At 47.4% G+C, this 15861-nt stretch overlaps 1 protein-coding gene across 1 annotated transcript in view; it reads left to right on the top strand.

The window, feature by feature from the left end:
• Positions 1 to 15861, top strand: part of LOC137437344 (endothelin receptor type B-like) — a 33083-nt gene that overhangs the window by 1965 nt on the left and 15257 nt on the right. The window contains exons 2-5 of the mRNA XM_068131690.2: positions 255 to 367; positions 704 to 908; positions 1035 to 1187; positions 3773 to 3906. Coding sequence (XP_067987791.2) covers positions 255 to 367; positions 704 to 908; positions 1035 to 1187; positions 3773 to 3906 — 605 coding nt within the window. The remainder of the gene's footprint in view (positions 1 to 254; positions 368 to 703; positions 909 to 1034; positions 1188 to 3772; positions 3907 to 15861) is intronic.

Here is a 15861-nt window from a genome sequence, read left to right as displayed (position 1 = left end):
GTCAGTGTCACATACCCAACCTCTCCACTAAATTTAGTCCGAATCCGTCCACAACCTTTTTTGAGATATCCTGTTCACAAACAAACAAACAAACAAACAAACAAACAAACAGGTAAAACGTCTCGTATGCTTTATAATAAGTTCCATGTGTGTGCATATACGACTATACACAGAGGTGTACATGCCTAATTGCATAGGCTGGAAGGACACAACCAGTGCTTCATGGAGGCATGACCGTGATGTGTCATTTGCAGCTGTTGGCCGCTGACTGGCCCTTTGGCTCAGTCGTCTGCAAAATGGTTCCCTTCTTTCAGAAAGCCTCTGTGGGTATCACCGTCATCAGCCTGTGTGCCCTGAGCGTGGAAAGGTATTCCCATATGCCGTTCGCATCACTCTTATCACACTTTCCCTCTGTCTTCTACTACTTCTTCTCATTGCTAATCGTTCAATATTGTACAGCTGTTTGAAGAATGAATGTATATGCACGAACCGTTTCCATTAGGTTGTAAATATGAGCCGGTTGGTCCACTTTCTTGCTTTGGACTCAGGTAATAAATATTGTGCCGTGTGCACCCCGGTGTGCATCAGGTGTGCCTCCGTGAAAATAGCAGCGAACTTACAATTCACTAAAAGGAAGTTTTGTGTTTGGAATCACTGGAGATTCCCAAAGGGCTGAACTGCAGCTTACGAACCCTCCCATTAGATACCGTGCTGTAGCTTCTTGGAGCCGCATCAAGGGTATGGGAGTACCTTTGGTGACCTCGCTGGAGATCGTGACCATTTGGCTGTGCGCGTTTCTGCTCGCCGTGCCCGAGATTCTCGCCTTCGATGTAATCACGATGGTTTACCGACAGCGCACACTGCGCACCTGCATGCTGCAACCACAGAGGCTACCTGGGTTCCTGCAGGTGGAAAAAGGGGGTCACTAACTCCGGCATGGACGCACGCGGTTATATGACGTCATTGCATTCCTCAAATACTATGAAAATATACAAAGTGTACTGAAGATATTGTTCAACTTTCCACATGCCCAGTTTTACAGCCACGCAAAGGATTGGTGGGTGTTTGGATTTTACTTCTGCCTTCCTCTTGCGGTAACTGGCTTTTTCTACACGCTCATGGCAAGCGAGATGCTGTGCCGCAAAGCCAGCAAACTACGCCTATCTATGTGCGACCATACCAAGCAGGTATGTACACAACAGCTTTATTAATGAGCAAGGACACAGGTACACCCCAACATCCGATAGAAAAAGTCCAAAGAGACAGGAATGGTGAAATTAGTGAAAAACAACTGAAATGAGTGAAACTCCAATGACATCCAAATGGAATTTGGTCTAGATAAGTGTGCTAAGTGCACATTCGTACAAGGTAAACCAAGAAAATCGATAACATAAAAATCAACCGAAATAAAACAATATGGGAACTTCAAAACAAAGCATCATATAAATACAGTACCTTGGAGTAAAAGATGGCCACCAAATAAATCACAAACAAATGCGCAAAACAATTAGCAAAGATTACCAACTGTACAAAATGCCCCATAATGCCAAAGTGGAATTTCTTTTTGAGAAACATTAATAAAATAATTAGAAATGAAAAGCTGAAATGTATTGAGTCAATAAGTATTCAACCCCTTTGCTATGACACTCCAAAATGAGCTCAGGTGCATCCAATTTCATTTGATAATCCTTGAGATGGCTCTACAACTTTATTGGAGTCCACCTGTGGCCAATTCAATTGATTGGGCACGATTTAGAAAGAAACACACCTTTCCTATATAATGTCCCAAAGTTGACTGCATGTCAGAGCAGAAACTCCCACCATGAAGTCCAAGGAACTGGCTGTAGAACTCCAAAATAGAATGGTGAGGAGGCATAGATCTGGGGAAGGTTCAAAAACAATTTTTGCTGTTGAAAGTTCCCAAGATAATGGGAGTGAGCTCAATCATTAGGAAATGGAAAGATTATGGAACTACCCAGACTCTTCCTAGAGCTGACTGTCTGACCAAACTGAGCAACCAGGCAAGAAGGACCTTGGTCAGGGAGGTGACCAAGAACCCAATGACCACTCTGACAGAACTACAGACTTCCATGGCTGAGATGGGAGAACTTGCCAGAAGGACAACAGTCTCTGCAGCACTTCACAAATCGAGGCTTTATGGGAGAGATAATGGGAGTTAAATCGAGGCTTCACCAAAATTTAATCAATTCTTCAATGTCACACACCCAACCTGTTTCACCAAATGTCATCTGAATCCGCTCACGTTTTTGAGATATCCTGCTCAGACATAAACAGACAGACAAACAGACAAGGGTGAAAACATAACCTCAGCCCACCTTCGTTGATGGAGGTAAAAAGGACAAAATAAAAATATAAAGCGAAATATCAACAAATATACACCGACAAATGGGAGAGTGATAAAAGAGCAAGAAGTTATATGAAAAAAAGAGTTGGACAGATTGGGCATCGATGAAGAAGGCTCATTGGAATGGTTAAAAAGAGGTCAGCTCAACTGCGATGGAAAGCAAATCATAATAAATACCCAGGACCAAGGACCCTAAACAAATGGCTTTAAGAAAATGACAGGTGTAGGTTCGATTTGGCAAGGAAGAAAGAGAAAGCGCAAGTCACCTCCTCTTGAGATTAAAACACTCGTGTCAGAACAGCTGTACACACAAAGGCACAGCAAAGTTGGTTTTGTAATCCACTGGCACCTCTGCTAAAAATTCAATATGTCAGTTCCAGAAAACTCATGGAAACATGAACCAAAAGTGATCACTGAAAATTAAGACATAACATTAGCACACGAACTGATGATCCCACCGAGTGTGGACATAGAAAACAAAGCATTGCAACCGGATTAGGGTTAGGGTTAGGGTTAGGGTTAGGCAAAGCAGGGCAAGGAACATCAGGGCAAGACTTTGTACTTAAGTACAAAAAAAGAAAAGGTGCCATTGCTAATTGAGATGTCAGTACCCACTACCCAGCGATGTTGGCATAAACAACGCAGAAATCAATAACCAAATACTAGGATCTCAAAAATTACGTTAAAATACAGTATCCTGGAAACTGAAGAATGTCACAATTGTATTCGTGATAATTGGAGCAACAAGAACGACAAAGAAGAATCTCACGGAGATCTTAAAAACAGCCCTGGTAATATTAATACAAACGAACTGCAGTTGGAAGCTGCCTGAAGCTCGGTGATGATCCTTAAAAGAGCCTTCAGAACAAAACTTTGAGAACAAGAAAACTTCACAGGTTGGTCCACAATCTATTATGGTAACAAAAAACTGATAAGGCACGGATACAATAACAGACGGAAAACCCAAAAACAAAATGCCTGTGGCATTCAGCAAATGAAGCATAAAAAGACAGACACTCTCCGATAATTATACATGAGAAATGTTTATTTAAAAAACAATTCTGCCATGTTAGAGTATAATAAATAAATGGCGCCTGATCTATCCCTGACAAAAATTGTTATTTCCCTTCGAGCACGTCTATATTGTGCCTGAAATACAAATGTTTTCCCCAGTTGGCTGGAATCCACCATAATGTTCTCTCACTGAACAGAACAACTTACATATGTGCACGGTGTGGTCATGGATGGTGTCTAAATGTCATTGTCATCTGGTGAGCCAAGAGGTTTAAGGTGGTCTCAAAATACCTGAGCACGTATGATAGACCATAATGTTGCTCATTGCACACTTCAAGCAAAAAACATTGTTTACAACCACACTCATTCAGTCCCCGGGTGTGTTTATAACAGCGCCGAGAGGTGGCAAAGACGGTGTTCTGCCTGGTTGTGATCTTCGCTTTCTGCTGGCTGCCTCTTCACTTGAGCCGGATGCTCAAGAACACAGTGTACAGCCACGTGGACCCCAACCGTTGTGATCTGCTCAGGTATCACACCTACAGGGTCAATCAATTTATCGCATTTGACACACCCAAGACCAAGCCGTTACATATTGTGATGTGATATGGGGATGCGACCGTCTGAAGATGGCGCCCAAAATATGCTAATCATACCTTAAGTCACAGAGACATTCGCGGCCTAGATTCTGAGCAGTTGGAGTAAACAAGACGTTTAGCCAAAAAGGAGTTTACATGCTTTAACGAAATCACCCAGATCAGCTTAAACCAATATCCTTAACGAAGCAAATACACAAAGGCAGCAATTTACCAATATGTCAGCACACTCTTAATTCAAAAATCTGGGCAGCATACATAGTCTGTGGGCACTTGAGGCGTTATATCAAGCATTTGATGATCGCCTTGACAGTACAGTGAGCAGTAGAGGCAGTTTCAGCTCCAACTACCAATTAGGCAGTGTATGTATGACTTAATGGTGTAGTAAACAGTAGAGTCAACTGCAACTATTTTACCATGAAAGGATACTCCAGACAGCAGAGTTGGTCCTTACTGAAACAGTGAGCCCTGCATTGAAGTTTCGTGTAAGGGAACTCATATAATTTACTTAACGAACATTGCAAATGCTAATTTAGATATCTGCGATCACAAAGCACTCGCCAAGGGAAAGCGCTGAGGTCACAATCCAAAAAAAGTAGGTCAAGGACATGAATCAAATATCAGGTGCACAATTTCAGTGCAGGCACACTATGATGATGAAAGAACATTTTGAAAGGCCAAGCGGCCATTGAGATTCCGTATTGCCAAATTGAGCGATTAGAAAAAAAGCTTCTTTTTTTTTTTCAGACCATCATTTGACCTTGACCTTTATCCCAGAGGGATATGATATAAATAAAGCGTAAATGCGCATTGCTATAGGACATCTAGAGAAGGAAATTTTGGTCTGATCGGCCAAATCTTTGTCGAGTTTTGGTGAAAGATGTTAAAATGTCTATTGTGGTGGGCACAAGGGGTAATAATTCCGTGCACCAGTGGGTGGCGTGAGCGTCCAGGCGGGGAACTGAAATGCATGCCCCGCCTTTCGGCCGATCGGCCACGCCCGGGGGCAAGGCGTGGCCTCGGGACATATATGCGGGCTCTAAGCTCGAGCCCGCCCAGTGCTGATAAGCGAGCTCTTAATAAAGACTCTTGTTTGTATCCACGCGTTGTGGCCTACCTCTCTGGCAATCAAGTCGTGTGTGCACAGCACCACACTGGTGACCCCGATTGGTTCAGCCGTTGCTGACCCCCGAACACGCCATGGCTACCAACGCCATCGCAATCAAACTCCCAGAGTTTTGGGAAGCGCAAGCTGACGTTTGGTTTGTGCAAGCCGAAGCTCAGTTAAAACTCCAGGACATCACGGCGGATGAGACCCGGTATTACCACGTGTTCGCCGCACTCAGGCCCGGCACAGCCGCCCGCGTCGTGTCCATCCTTCGGTGCCCGCCGGGCGACCACAAGTACGGGGCGCTCAAACGTCTCCTCCTTGCCACGTTCGGGCTCACGGAGGTCGAACGTGCCGACCGCCTCCTGGACCTTCCCGCCCTCGGCGACACACGACCATCCATCCGGATGGATTTCATGCTGTCCCTGCTTGGAGACCAGCGCCCGGATTTCTTGTTCCGTGCACTTTTCCTCCGCCAGCTACCGATACAGGTGCGCCTCGCGCTGGCCGGTTCCAAAATCACGGAACCCCGCGCCCTGGCCGGAGAGGCCGACAAGTTTTTCGCGGCCTGCGACAAGCGGTCGGTGTACGGTGCTGCCGTAGTGGATCCCGGTGCAGAGGCTACAGCACCCCCGGCTTCCCTCGTGGCCGCTGCTGCGCCCCACCCACTACCGCTGCCGCCACCACCACCGCCGCCGGCACGGCCGACCCGGCCGCCACCGCCGCAAACCTGGTGCTACTACCATGCCAGGTTCGGCCGCAAGGCTAGAACGTGCCGCCCACCGTGTTCTTTTGACGGGTCGGGAAACGACCGGGCCGGCGCTCACTTGCGGCCCTGAGCGTCAGCCATTCCGGCAGCCTCCTGTTCATCACGGACACCTTGTCCGGGTGCCGTTTTTCTTTGCGACACAGGAGCGCAGGTAAGCGTCCTCCCTGCCTCCGCGTCCGACAAGCAAGCCGCGGGCCAGGGCCCCGCTTTGCTTGCCGCCAACGGTACACCCATCCGCAAATTCGGGAAGCGTTGCTTCTCACTGCGGTTCGGAGGGCAGCGCTTTCAATGGTCGTTCGTCACCACCAGCGTGCCAATGGCCCTGCTCGGCGCGGACTTCCTATGTGCGCATGGGCTGTTGGTCGACGTTAAGCGCAGACGTCTTGTCCAGGCCGAAACCTTCAGCTCGCTCGCTTGTTCACCGAGCGGCTTGCCAAGCGGCTTGCTGAAAGGTTCCGTCCCGGCGAGGTTAGGCTGCACGCTTCCGGCAGCGGACGAGTTTACCCGCCTCCTCGCCAGTTTCCCGGCCCTCACGCGGCCCACCTTCTCAGCGGTGGCCGTCCAACACGGGGTGGAGCACCATATCCCCACGGTCGGGCCGCCGGTCTACGCCGGACACGCCGACTCGACCCCACGAAGCTCGCCGTGGTGAAAGCGGAGTTCACCACACTGGAACGGCTGGGTATCGTACGGCGCTCCAACAGTGCTTGGGCCTCTCCTCTGCACATTGTGCCGAAGCCCGGCGGCGGATGGCGGCAGCGCGGTGACTACCGCCGGCTCAATGATGCCACCACCCCCGACCGCTACCCGGTCCCGCATATCCAGGACTTTTCCACCCGGTTGGCAAACACGACCGTGTTCTCCAAGGTGGACCTCATCCGGGGCTACCACCAGGTCCCCGTACAACCGGACGATGTCCCAAAGACGGCCATCATCACCCCTTTCAGCCTCTTTGAGTTCCTGCGGATGCCTTTCGGGTTGAAGAATGCGGCCCAGGCGTTCCAACGGCTCATGGACAGTGTCTTGCGTGACTTACCTTTCATCTATGTCGACCTGGACGACATCCTAGTCGCGAGCGCGTCCCGGGAGGAGCACCTGCTCCACCTCCGCACGCTTTTCGAATGCCTGGGCCAGCATGGCCTGATCATCAACCCCGCAAAGTGCCGTTTCGGCGTCGCCGCCATCGACTTCTTGGGGCACCGCATCACCGGGCACGGGGCCGTCCCTTTACCGGTCAAGGTGGAGGCGGTCATGGGTTTCCCACACCCCCGCACGATCAAAGGGCTCCAGGAGTTCCTGGGCATGGTAAATTTTTACCACCGCTTCGTGCCCCACGTCGCCCAGCTCCTCCGCCCCCTGCACGAGGCCCTCCGGGGCAAGCCGGGCAAAGGTGACATCGCCTGGTCGGAGCCGATGGCCGCGGCATTTGCGGGCGCAAAGCTGGCCCTGGCCAACGCCACCATGCTGGCGCACCCGGTGCCCGATGCACCGATCGCCCTCACCACCGACGCGTCGGACTATGCGGTGGGCGCGGTACACGAGCAGTGGGTGCGTGGTGCTTGGCAGCCCCTGGCGTTTTTTAGCCGGCAGCTTCGCCCGCACAAACGCCGCTACAGCAGCTTCGACTGCGAGCTGCTCGCCCCACCTGGCGGTCCGACACTTCCGCCATTTGCTTGAGGGCCGCCCGTTCACGGCTTTCGTTGATCACAAGCCCCTTGTGTTCGCGATGGCCAAGGTCGCTGAGCCATGGTCGGCCCGGCAGCAACGTCACGTCTCTGCCGTGTCTGAGTACACGACGGACATCCGTCACGTCGCGGGTAAAGACAACCCGGTGGCAGATTGCCTTTCCTGGTCCATCGCGCACGCGGTCCACCTCTGGATCGACCATGCCCAGATGGCGGAGGACCAGACCGTCGACCCTGGCGTCCAGGTCTTGCAGACTGCCGTCACGGGCCTCCGCATCACTGAGGTGCCGTTCGACGTCGCGGGCACGGCCCTCCTGTGCGACGTCTCCCTCGGTCGGCCTCACCCCATCGTGCCCGCTGGCTGGCAGCGCCCGGTTTTCGACGCCATCCACGGCCTGTCACACCCGGGCACGAAGGCCTCCCAGAAGCTCGTCGTGGCAAAGTTCGTCTGGCATGGCCTCAGGAAGGACGTCCGCGACTGGGCCAGGACGTGCCTCGCGTGCCAGCGCGCAAAGGTCCACCGCCACACCCGGGCCCCATTGGCCCCGTTTACGGTGCCAAAGCGTCGGTTCGACCACGTCCACGTCGACTTGGTGGGACCTCTGCCCCCTTCGCGGGGGTTCACCCACCTCCTCACCATGGTGGACGACACCACCCGGTGGCTGGAGGCCGTGCCCTTGGCGGCGACGACTGCGGCTGACATCGCACACACTTTCATCGCCACGTGGGTTGCCGGGTTTGGTGCCCCCTCGGACATCTCGTCCGGTCGCGGCCCCCAGTTCACCTCGGAGCTCTGGGGCGCGGTGGTGCAAGGGCTCGGCGTCAAACTGCACTGCACCACGGCCTACCACCTCCAGGACAATGGCCTGTGCGAGCGCTTTCATCGCTCCATGAAAGCCGCACTCCGGGCCAGCCTCCACGACGGCAGCTGGGCCAACAGGCTCCCCTGGGTCCTGCTGGGCCTCAGAATGGCGCCCAAGGACGACCTGCGCGTGTCCTCGGCAGAGCTGGTCTTCGGACAGCTGCTGCGGGTGCCAGGCGAGTTTATCCCCGACTCCACGGCTCCTTGGTCCGTGGCGCAACAACGCTCCACCCTGCAGGAGGCCGCCAGGAGGTTCACCCCGGTACCCACGGCACACCACGGTTGCCCGCCCTCCAACGTCGCCCCGGAACTTCGCACGGCGGAGTACGTTTTCATCCGACACGACGCCCACCGGGCACCGCTGCGGCCCCTGTACGACGGGCCTTTCCGCGTGCTGGAGACCGACGACAAACATTTCACCGTGGACATTGGTGGTGCCCCGGATCGTATCTCCGTGGACTGCCTCAAGCCGGCCCACCTCGATCTGGACCACCCCCCGCAAGCAGCTCTGCCTCCGCGTCGAGGCCGCCCCCCGGCGGTCAGACCCCCGGCACCCCCCAGCCCTGCCGTCCCGCTAACCCACAGCCCTGCACGCATCGCCAGGGGACGTTTTGGCCGGGTCATCTGGCTTCCCCGCAAGCTCACCCTTCAGGTGCGCGGGAATTCTGGGGGGGCGCGTGTGGCGGTCACAAGGGGTAATAATTCCGTGCACCAGTGGGTGGCGCGAGCATCCAGGCGGGGAACTGAAATGCATGCCCCGCCTTTCGGCCGATCGGCCACACCTGGGGGCAAGGCGTGGCCTCGGGACATATATGCGGGCTCTAAGCTCGAGCCCGCCCAGTGCTGATAAGCGAGCTCTTAATAAAGACTCGTGTTTGTATCCACGCGTTGTGGCCTACCTCTCTGGCAATCGAGTCGTGTGTGCACAGCACCACACTATAATTGGTTCATGACCTTAAAATTTAAGTCAAGGATCAAAACAATTGTGTCAACCGCGCAAACTTTGTATTGCCATTATTTATGCAAACTTTCATTCTGAAAATCCCAGCCGGCTCCGAGATACTGCTTGGAAATTGGGAACATTAGGCATGCATGAAGATTTTTTTTCTCGAAATGATGGTCTTGGAGTCCTTAAAATTGGGGGGCGCTAATTGAAGAAATACTCTAATGGGGGGGGGGGGGCGATAATGGAAAGCTCAAAGCAGCAATAAGCAAGCCTCCCACTATCCTGTAGTATAGCGGTGGCTTAATGAAACAACTATATTACAAAGCAATAATTATAATCGTTCATGTGGTTAAGTCCTAAAGCAACAATAACTAGAACAGCACTCGGTAGAGAGCATACCTTCGTCAGACTGAACAGTTTACGTTTTGTATCCCACTGATAGATCGGATCTGGGTTCAGACCTAAATCAAAATCGAATCGCCTTGTTCTGCTCACATACCCAACTCATCCTCCTAGTTTTGCAATGTCATCCACAACTTTTTGAGACATCATTCTTGGCACTATCACTCAATGGTGAAGAATCACTTTAAAAAAATTAAAATGATCTGATGCAGAAACAGATCCGAATCTTCACCAAAATTGAAACAATTCTTCCTTGTCGCATACCCAACCTGTCCCCCAAAGTTCGACCGAATCCGTCCACAACTTTTTGAGATATCGTGCTATATACAGTCACGTGAAAAAGTAAGTACACCCCATGTAAAGTTTTGACTTTTTCAACATATTTCAACATACAGCTATTTGATCTTCATTTTAACAATATTGGTAGCTAAAGGTGATATAACATAACAAATATCATGAAACATTTACATTTTGTAGTCCATTGTATAATTTAAATAAACATAAATGCAAATTTCGCATGTGGAAAAAGTAAGTACACCCCTACATTTATCACTACTTCAAATACCTAAAATTAGAATCAGGTGCACCAGCTCAGGTGCAAATGATTACAACATCGTTAGATAGGATCTTGGAGGAACCTGTCTTATTTAAACCTCAGACATTTAGTTTCGTTTGCCCTTTGTTGTTGAAGTGTGCAGCGTCACCATGCCTATATCAAAAGAGCTCTCTGATGCCTTCAGAAAGAAGGTTATAGATGCCTACGAGCCTGGGAAGGGATTTAAAAAGATCTCCAAACAATTTGAAATCAATCATTCGACTGTCCGGAAGATCATCTATAAGTGGAGAAGATTCCAAACAACTGCCAACTTGTTCAGGCCAGGCCACCCCAGCAGGTTCAGCCCGAGAGCCGACCGCAAGATGCTGAAAGAGGTCTCTAAGAACCCCAGAATGTCATCACGGGACCTACAGGTAGCTCTTGCCACTGATGATGTCAAAGTGCACGAGTCTACCATTAGAAAGAGGCTGCACAAATTTGATCTCCATGGGAAGTGTGCCAGAAGGAAACCTTTTCTGTCGCGAAAGAACATCAGGGCAAGACTAAAGTTTGCCAATGAACACCGAGGCAAAGACAAGCTCTTCTGGAACAATGTGCTCTGGACAGATGAGTCAAAGGTAGAGCTATTTGGCCACAGTACCAGAAGACATATTTTGCGAAAACCAAAGACAGCATTTGACCACAAGAACCTGATACCAACTGTAAAGCATGGTGGTGGAAATACTATGGTTTGGGGCAGCTTTGCTGCATCAGGGCCTGGGAAGCTCACCATCATGGAATCCACGATGAATTCTTCACTGTACCAGAGGGTGCTTGAGGATAATGTGAGGCCATCTGTCAGAAAGTTGAAGCTCAACCGAAGGTGGACCTTGCAACATGACAATGACCCTAAACATACCAGTAAATCCACCAAGGAATGGCTGAAAAGAAGGAAATGGAGGGTTCTGGAATGGCCAAGTCAAAGGCCGGAACTAAATCCCATTGATATGTTGTGGGGGGATTTGAAACGAGCTGTGCATGCAAGAAACCCCTCAAACATCGCACAGCTGAAAGAATTCTGCATGGAGGAGTGGGCAAAAATTTCTCCCAGTCGATGTCAGAGACTGGTAGACAGTTATAAGAAACGCCTACTTGAGGTTGTTTCTGCCAAAGGGAGCAATACCACTATTAGATATGGTTATTATATGGCTATAAGAGCCAAGGCTGTACTTACTTTTTCCACTTGCGAAATTTGCATTTATGTTTATTTAAATTATACAATGGACTACAAAATGTAAATGTTACATGATATTTGTTATATTATATCACCTTTATCTGTCAATATTGTTGAAATGAAGATCAAATAGCTGTATGTTGAAATATGTTGAAAAAGTCAAAACTTTACATGGGGTGTCCTTACTTTTTCACGTGACTGTATCGTATTTTAGCCCAATCACTCAATGGTGAAGGATCACTTTTTAAAATCTCAGATCTAGATCCAGATCTTCACCAAAATCTAACCATTTTGTTCTTGACACATATCCAAGCACTCCACAAAATTTCGTCCAAATGCATCAACAACTTTTTGAGATAACTTGTTAGCAAAGAGACAGCCAGACAAACAATGGTGAAAACATGAGCTCCATCCACCTTTGGTGGCAGAGGTAATTACATCACCAATCATGATTCCACTCAATCCGTGCAAAACATCAAATATTATGCAGATTCGCGTTTTTGTAAAACAAATTATACATTAATATTCACAATCGTACAACGTTGCTCATACAACGTTTATACTATGACCGGAATATTGGCGAGACCCACAGGTCATCCATCGTACACACCAAAAAAAGTTAACTCTTCACGATAAATCATTGGATCATTTATGTAAACAAGCAAGAGCAACCAGCTGGCTTATTAACACGACCACCTGCGGAGTATGGATACGGCATGATGCCACGCCCATACTTTTCCTTATAAACTATATGCATGCCATGCCCATACTTTTCCTTATAAACTATATGCATGCCATGCCCATACATTTCCTTAAAACCATATGCATGCCACGCCCATACTTTTCCTTATAAACTATATGCATGCCACGCCCATACTTTTCCTTATAACCGATATGCATGCCACGCCCATACGTTTCCTTATAAACTATATGCATGCCACGCCCATACTTTTCCTGATAAACTATATGCATGCCACGCCCATACTTTTCCTTATAAACAATATGCATGCCACGCCCATACTTTTCCTTATAAACTATATGCATGATGCCACGCCCATACTTTTCCTTATAAACTATATGCATGCCACGCCCATACTTTTCCTTATAAACTATATGCATGCCATGCCCATATTTTCCTTATAAACTATATGCATGATGCCACGCCCATACTTTTCCTTATAAACTATATGCATGCCACGCCCATACTTTTCCTTATAAACTATATGCATGCCACGCCCATACTTTTCCTTATAAACTATATGCATGATGCCACGCCCATACTTTTCCGAATAAACTATATGCATGCCACGCCCATACTTTTCCTTATAAACTCTATGCATGCCACGCCCATACTTTTCCTTATAAACCATATGCATGCCATGCCTATACTTTTCCTTACAAACTATATGCATGCCACGCCCATACTTTTCCTTATAAACTATATGCATGCCACGCCCATACTTTTCTTTATAAACTATATGCATGCTATGCCCATACTTTTCCTTACAAACTATATGCATGCCACGCCCATACTTTTCCTTATAAACTATATGCATGCCACGCCCATACTTTTCTGTATAAACGATATGCATGCTATGCCCATACTTTTCCTTACAAACTTATGCATGCCACGCCCATACTTTTCCTTATAAACGATATGCATGCCACGCCCATACTTTTCCTTATAAACTATATACATGCCACGCCCATAATTTTCTTCATAAACTATATGCATGCCATGCCCATACTTTTCCTCACAAACTATATGCATTCCACGCCCATACTTTTCCTCACAAACTATATGCATGCCACGCCCATACTTTTCCTTATAAACGATATGCATGCCACGCCCATACTTTTCCTTATAAACTCTATGCATGATCCCACGCCCATACTTTTCCTTATAAACTATATGCATGCCACGCCCATACTTTTCCTTACAAACTATATGCATGCCACGCCCATACTTTTCCTTATAAACTATATGCATGCCACGCCCATACTTTTCCTTATAAACAATATGCATGCCACGCCCATACTTTTTCTTATAAACTATATGCATGTCACGCCCATACTTTTCCTTACAAACTATATGCATGCCACGCCCATACTTTTCCTGATAAACTATATGCATGCCACATCCATACTTTTCCTTATAAACGATATGCATGCCATGCCCATACTTTTCCTTATAAACGATATGCATGCCACGCCCATACTTTTCCTTATAAACTATATGCATGATGCCATGCCCATCCTTTTCCTTATAAACTACATGCATGCCACACCCATACTTTTCCTTCTAAACTGTATGCATGCCACGCCCATACTTTTCCTTTTAAACGATATGCATGCCACGCCCATACTTTTCCTTATAAACTATATGCATGCCACGCCCATACTTTTCCTTATAAACTATATGCATGCCACGCCCATACTTTTCCTTATAAACTATATGCATGCCACGCCCATGCTTTTCCTTATAAACTATATGCATGATGCCACGCCCATACCTTTCCTTTCAAACTATATGCATGCCACGCCCATACTTTTACTTATAAACTATGTGCATGCCACACCCATACTTTTCCTTATAAACTATATGCATGCCACACCCATACTTTCCCTTATAAACTATATGCATGCCACGCCCATACTTTTCCTTTTAAACTATATGCATGCCATGCCCATACTTTTCCTTATAAACTATATGCATGCCACACCCATACTTTTCCTTATAAACTATATGCATGCCACACCCATACTTTTCCTTATAAACTATATGCATGCCACACCCATACTTTTCCTTATAAACTATATGCATGCCACACCCATACTTTTCCTTATAAACTATATGCATGCCACGCCCATACTTTTCCTTATAAACTATATGCATGCCACACCCATACTTTTCCTTATAAACTATATGCATGCCACACCCATACTTTTCCTTATAAACTATATGCATGCCACGCCCATACTTTTCCTTTTAAACTATATGCATGCCATGCCCATACTTTTCCTTATAAACTATATGCATGATTTGACGCACATATTTTTCCTTATAAACTATATGCATGCCACGCCCATACTTTTCCTTATCAACTATATGCATGCCACGCCCATACATTTCCTTATAAACTATATGCATGCCACGCCCATACTTTTCCTTATAAACTATATGCATGCCATGCCCATACTTTTCCTTATAAACTATATGCATGATGCCACACCCATAGTTTTCCTTATAAACCATATGCATGCCATGCCCATACTTTTCCTGATAAACTATATACATGATGCCACACCCATACTTTTCCTTATAAACGATATGTATGATGCCACACCCATACTTTTCCTTATAAACTATATCCATGATGCCACACCCATACTTTTCCTTATAAACGATATGTATGATGCCACACCCATACTTTTCCTTATAAACGATATGTATGATGCCACACCCATACTTTTCCTTATAAACTACATGCATGATGCCACACCCATACTTTTCCTTATAAACGATATGTATGATGCCACACCCATACTTTTCCTTATAAACTATATGCATGATGCCACACCCATACTTTTCCTTTTAAACCATATGCATGATGCCACACCCATACTTTTCCTTGTAAACTATATGCATGATGCCACACCCATACTTTTCCTTATAAACGATATGTATGATGCCACACCCATACTTTTCCTTATAAACCATATGCATGATGCCACACCCATACTTTTCCTTATAAACCATATACATGATGCCACACCCATACTTTTCCTTATAAACTATATGCATGATGCCACACCCATACTTTTCCTTATAAACTATATGCATGCCACGCCCATACTTTTCCTTATAAACTATATGCATGCCACGCCCATACGTTTCCTTATAAACTATATGCATGCCACGCCCATGCTTTTCCTTATAAACTATATGCATGATGCCACGCCCATACCTTTCCTTTCAAACTATATGCATGCCACGCCCATGCTTTTACTTATAAACTATGTGCATGCCACGCCTATACTTTTCCTTATAAACTATATGCATGCCACGCCCATACTTTTCCTTATAAACTATATGCATGCCACGGATTGCCACGCCCATACTTTTCCTTATAAACGATATGCATGCCACGCCCATACTTTTCCTTATAAACGATATGCATGCCACGCCAATACTTTTCCTTATAAACTATATGCATGCCACACCAACACTTTCCCTTATAATCTATATGCATACCACGCTCATACTTTTCCTTATAAACTATATGCATGCCACGCCCATACTTTTCCTGATAAACTATATGCATGCCACGCCCATATTTTCCTTATA

The sequence above is a fragment of the Myxine glutinosa genome, chromosome 12, assembly GCF_964187855.1.
Source record: "Myxine glutinosa chromosome 12, kmMyxGlut1.1, whole genome shotgun sequence".
NCBI classification, from domain to species: Eukaryota; Metazoa; Chordata; class Myxini; order Myxiniformes; family Myxinidae; genus Myxine; species Myxine glutinosa.
This window is presented reverse-complemented; position numbering and strand designations above follow the sequence as displayed.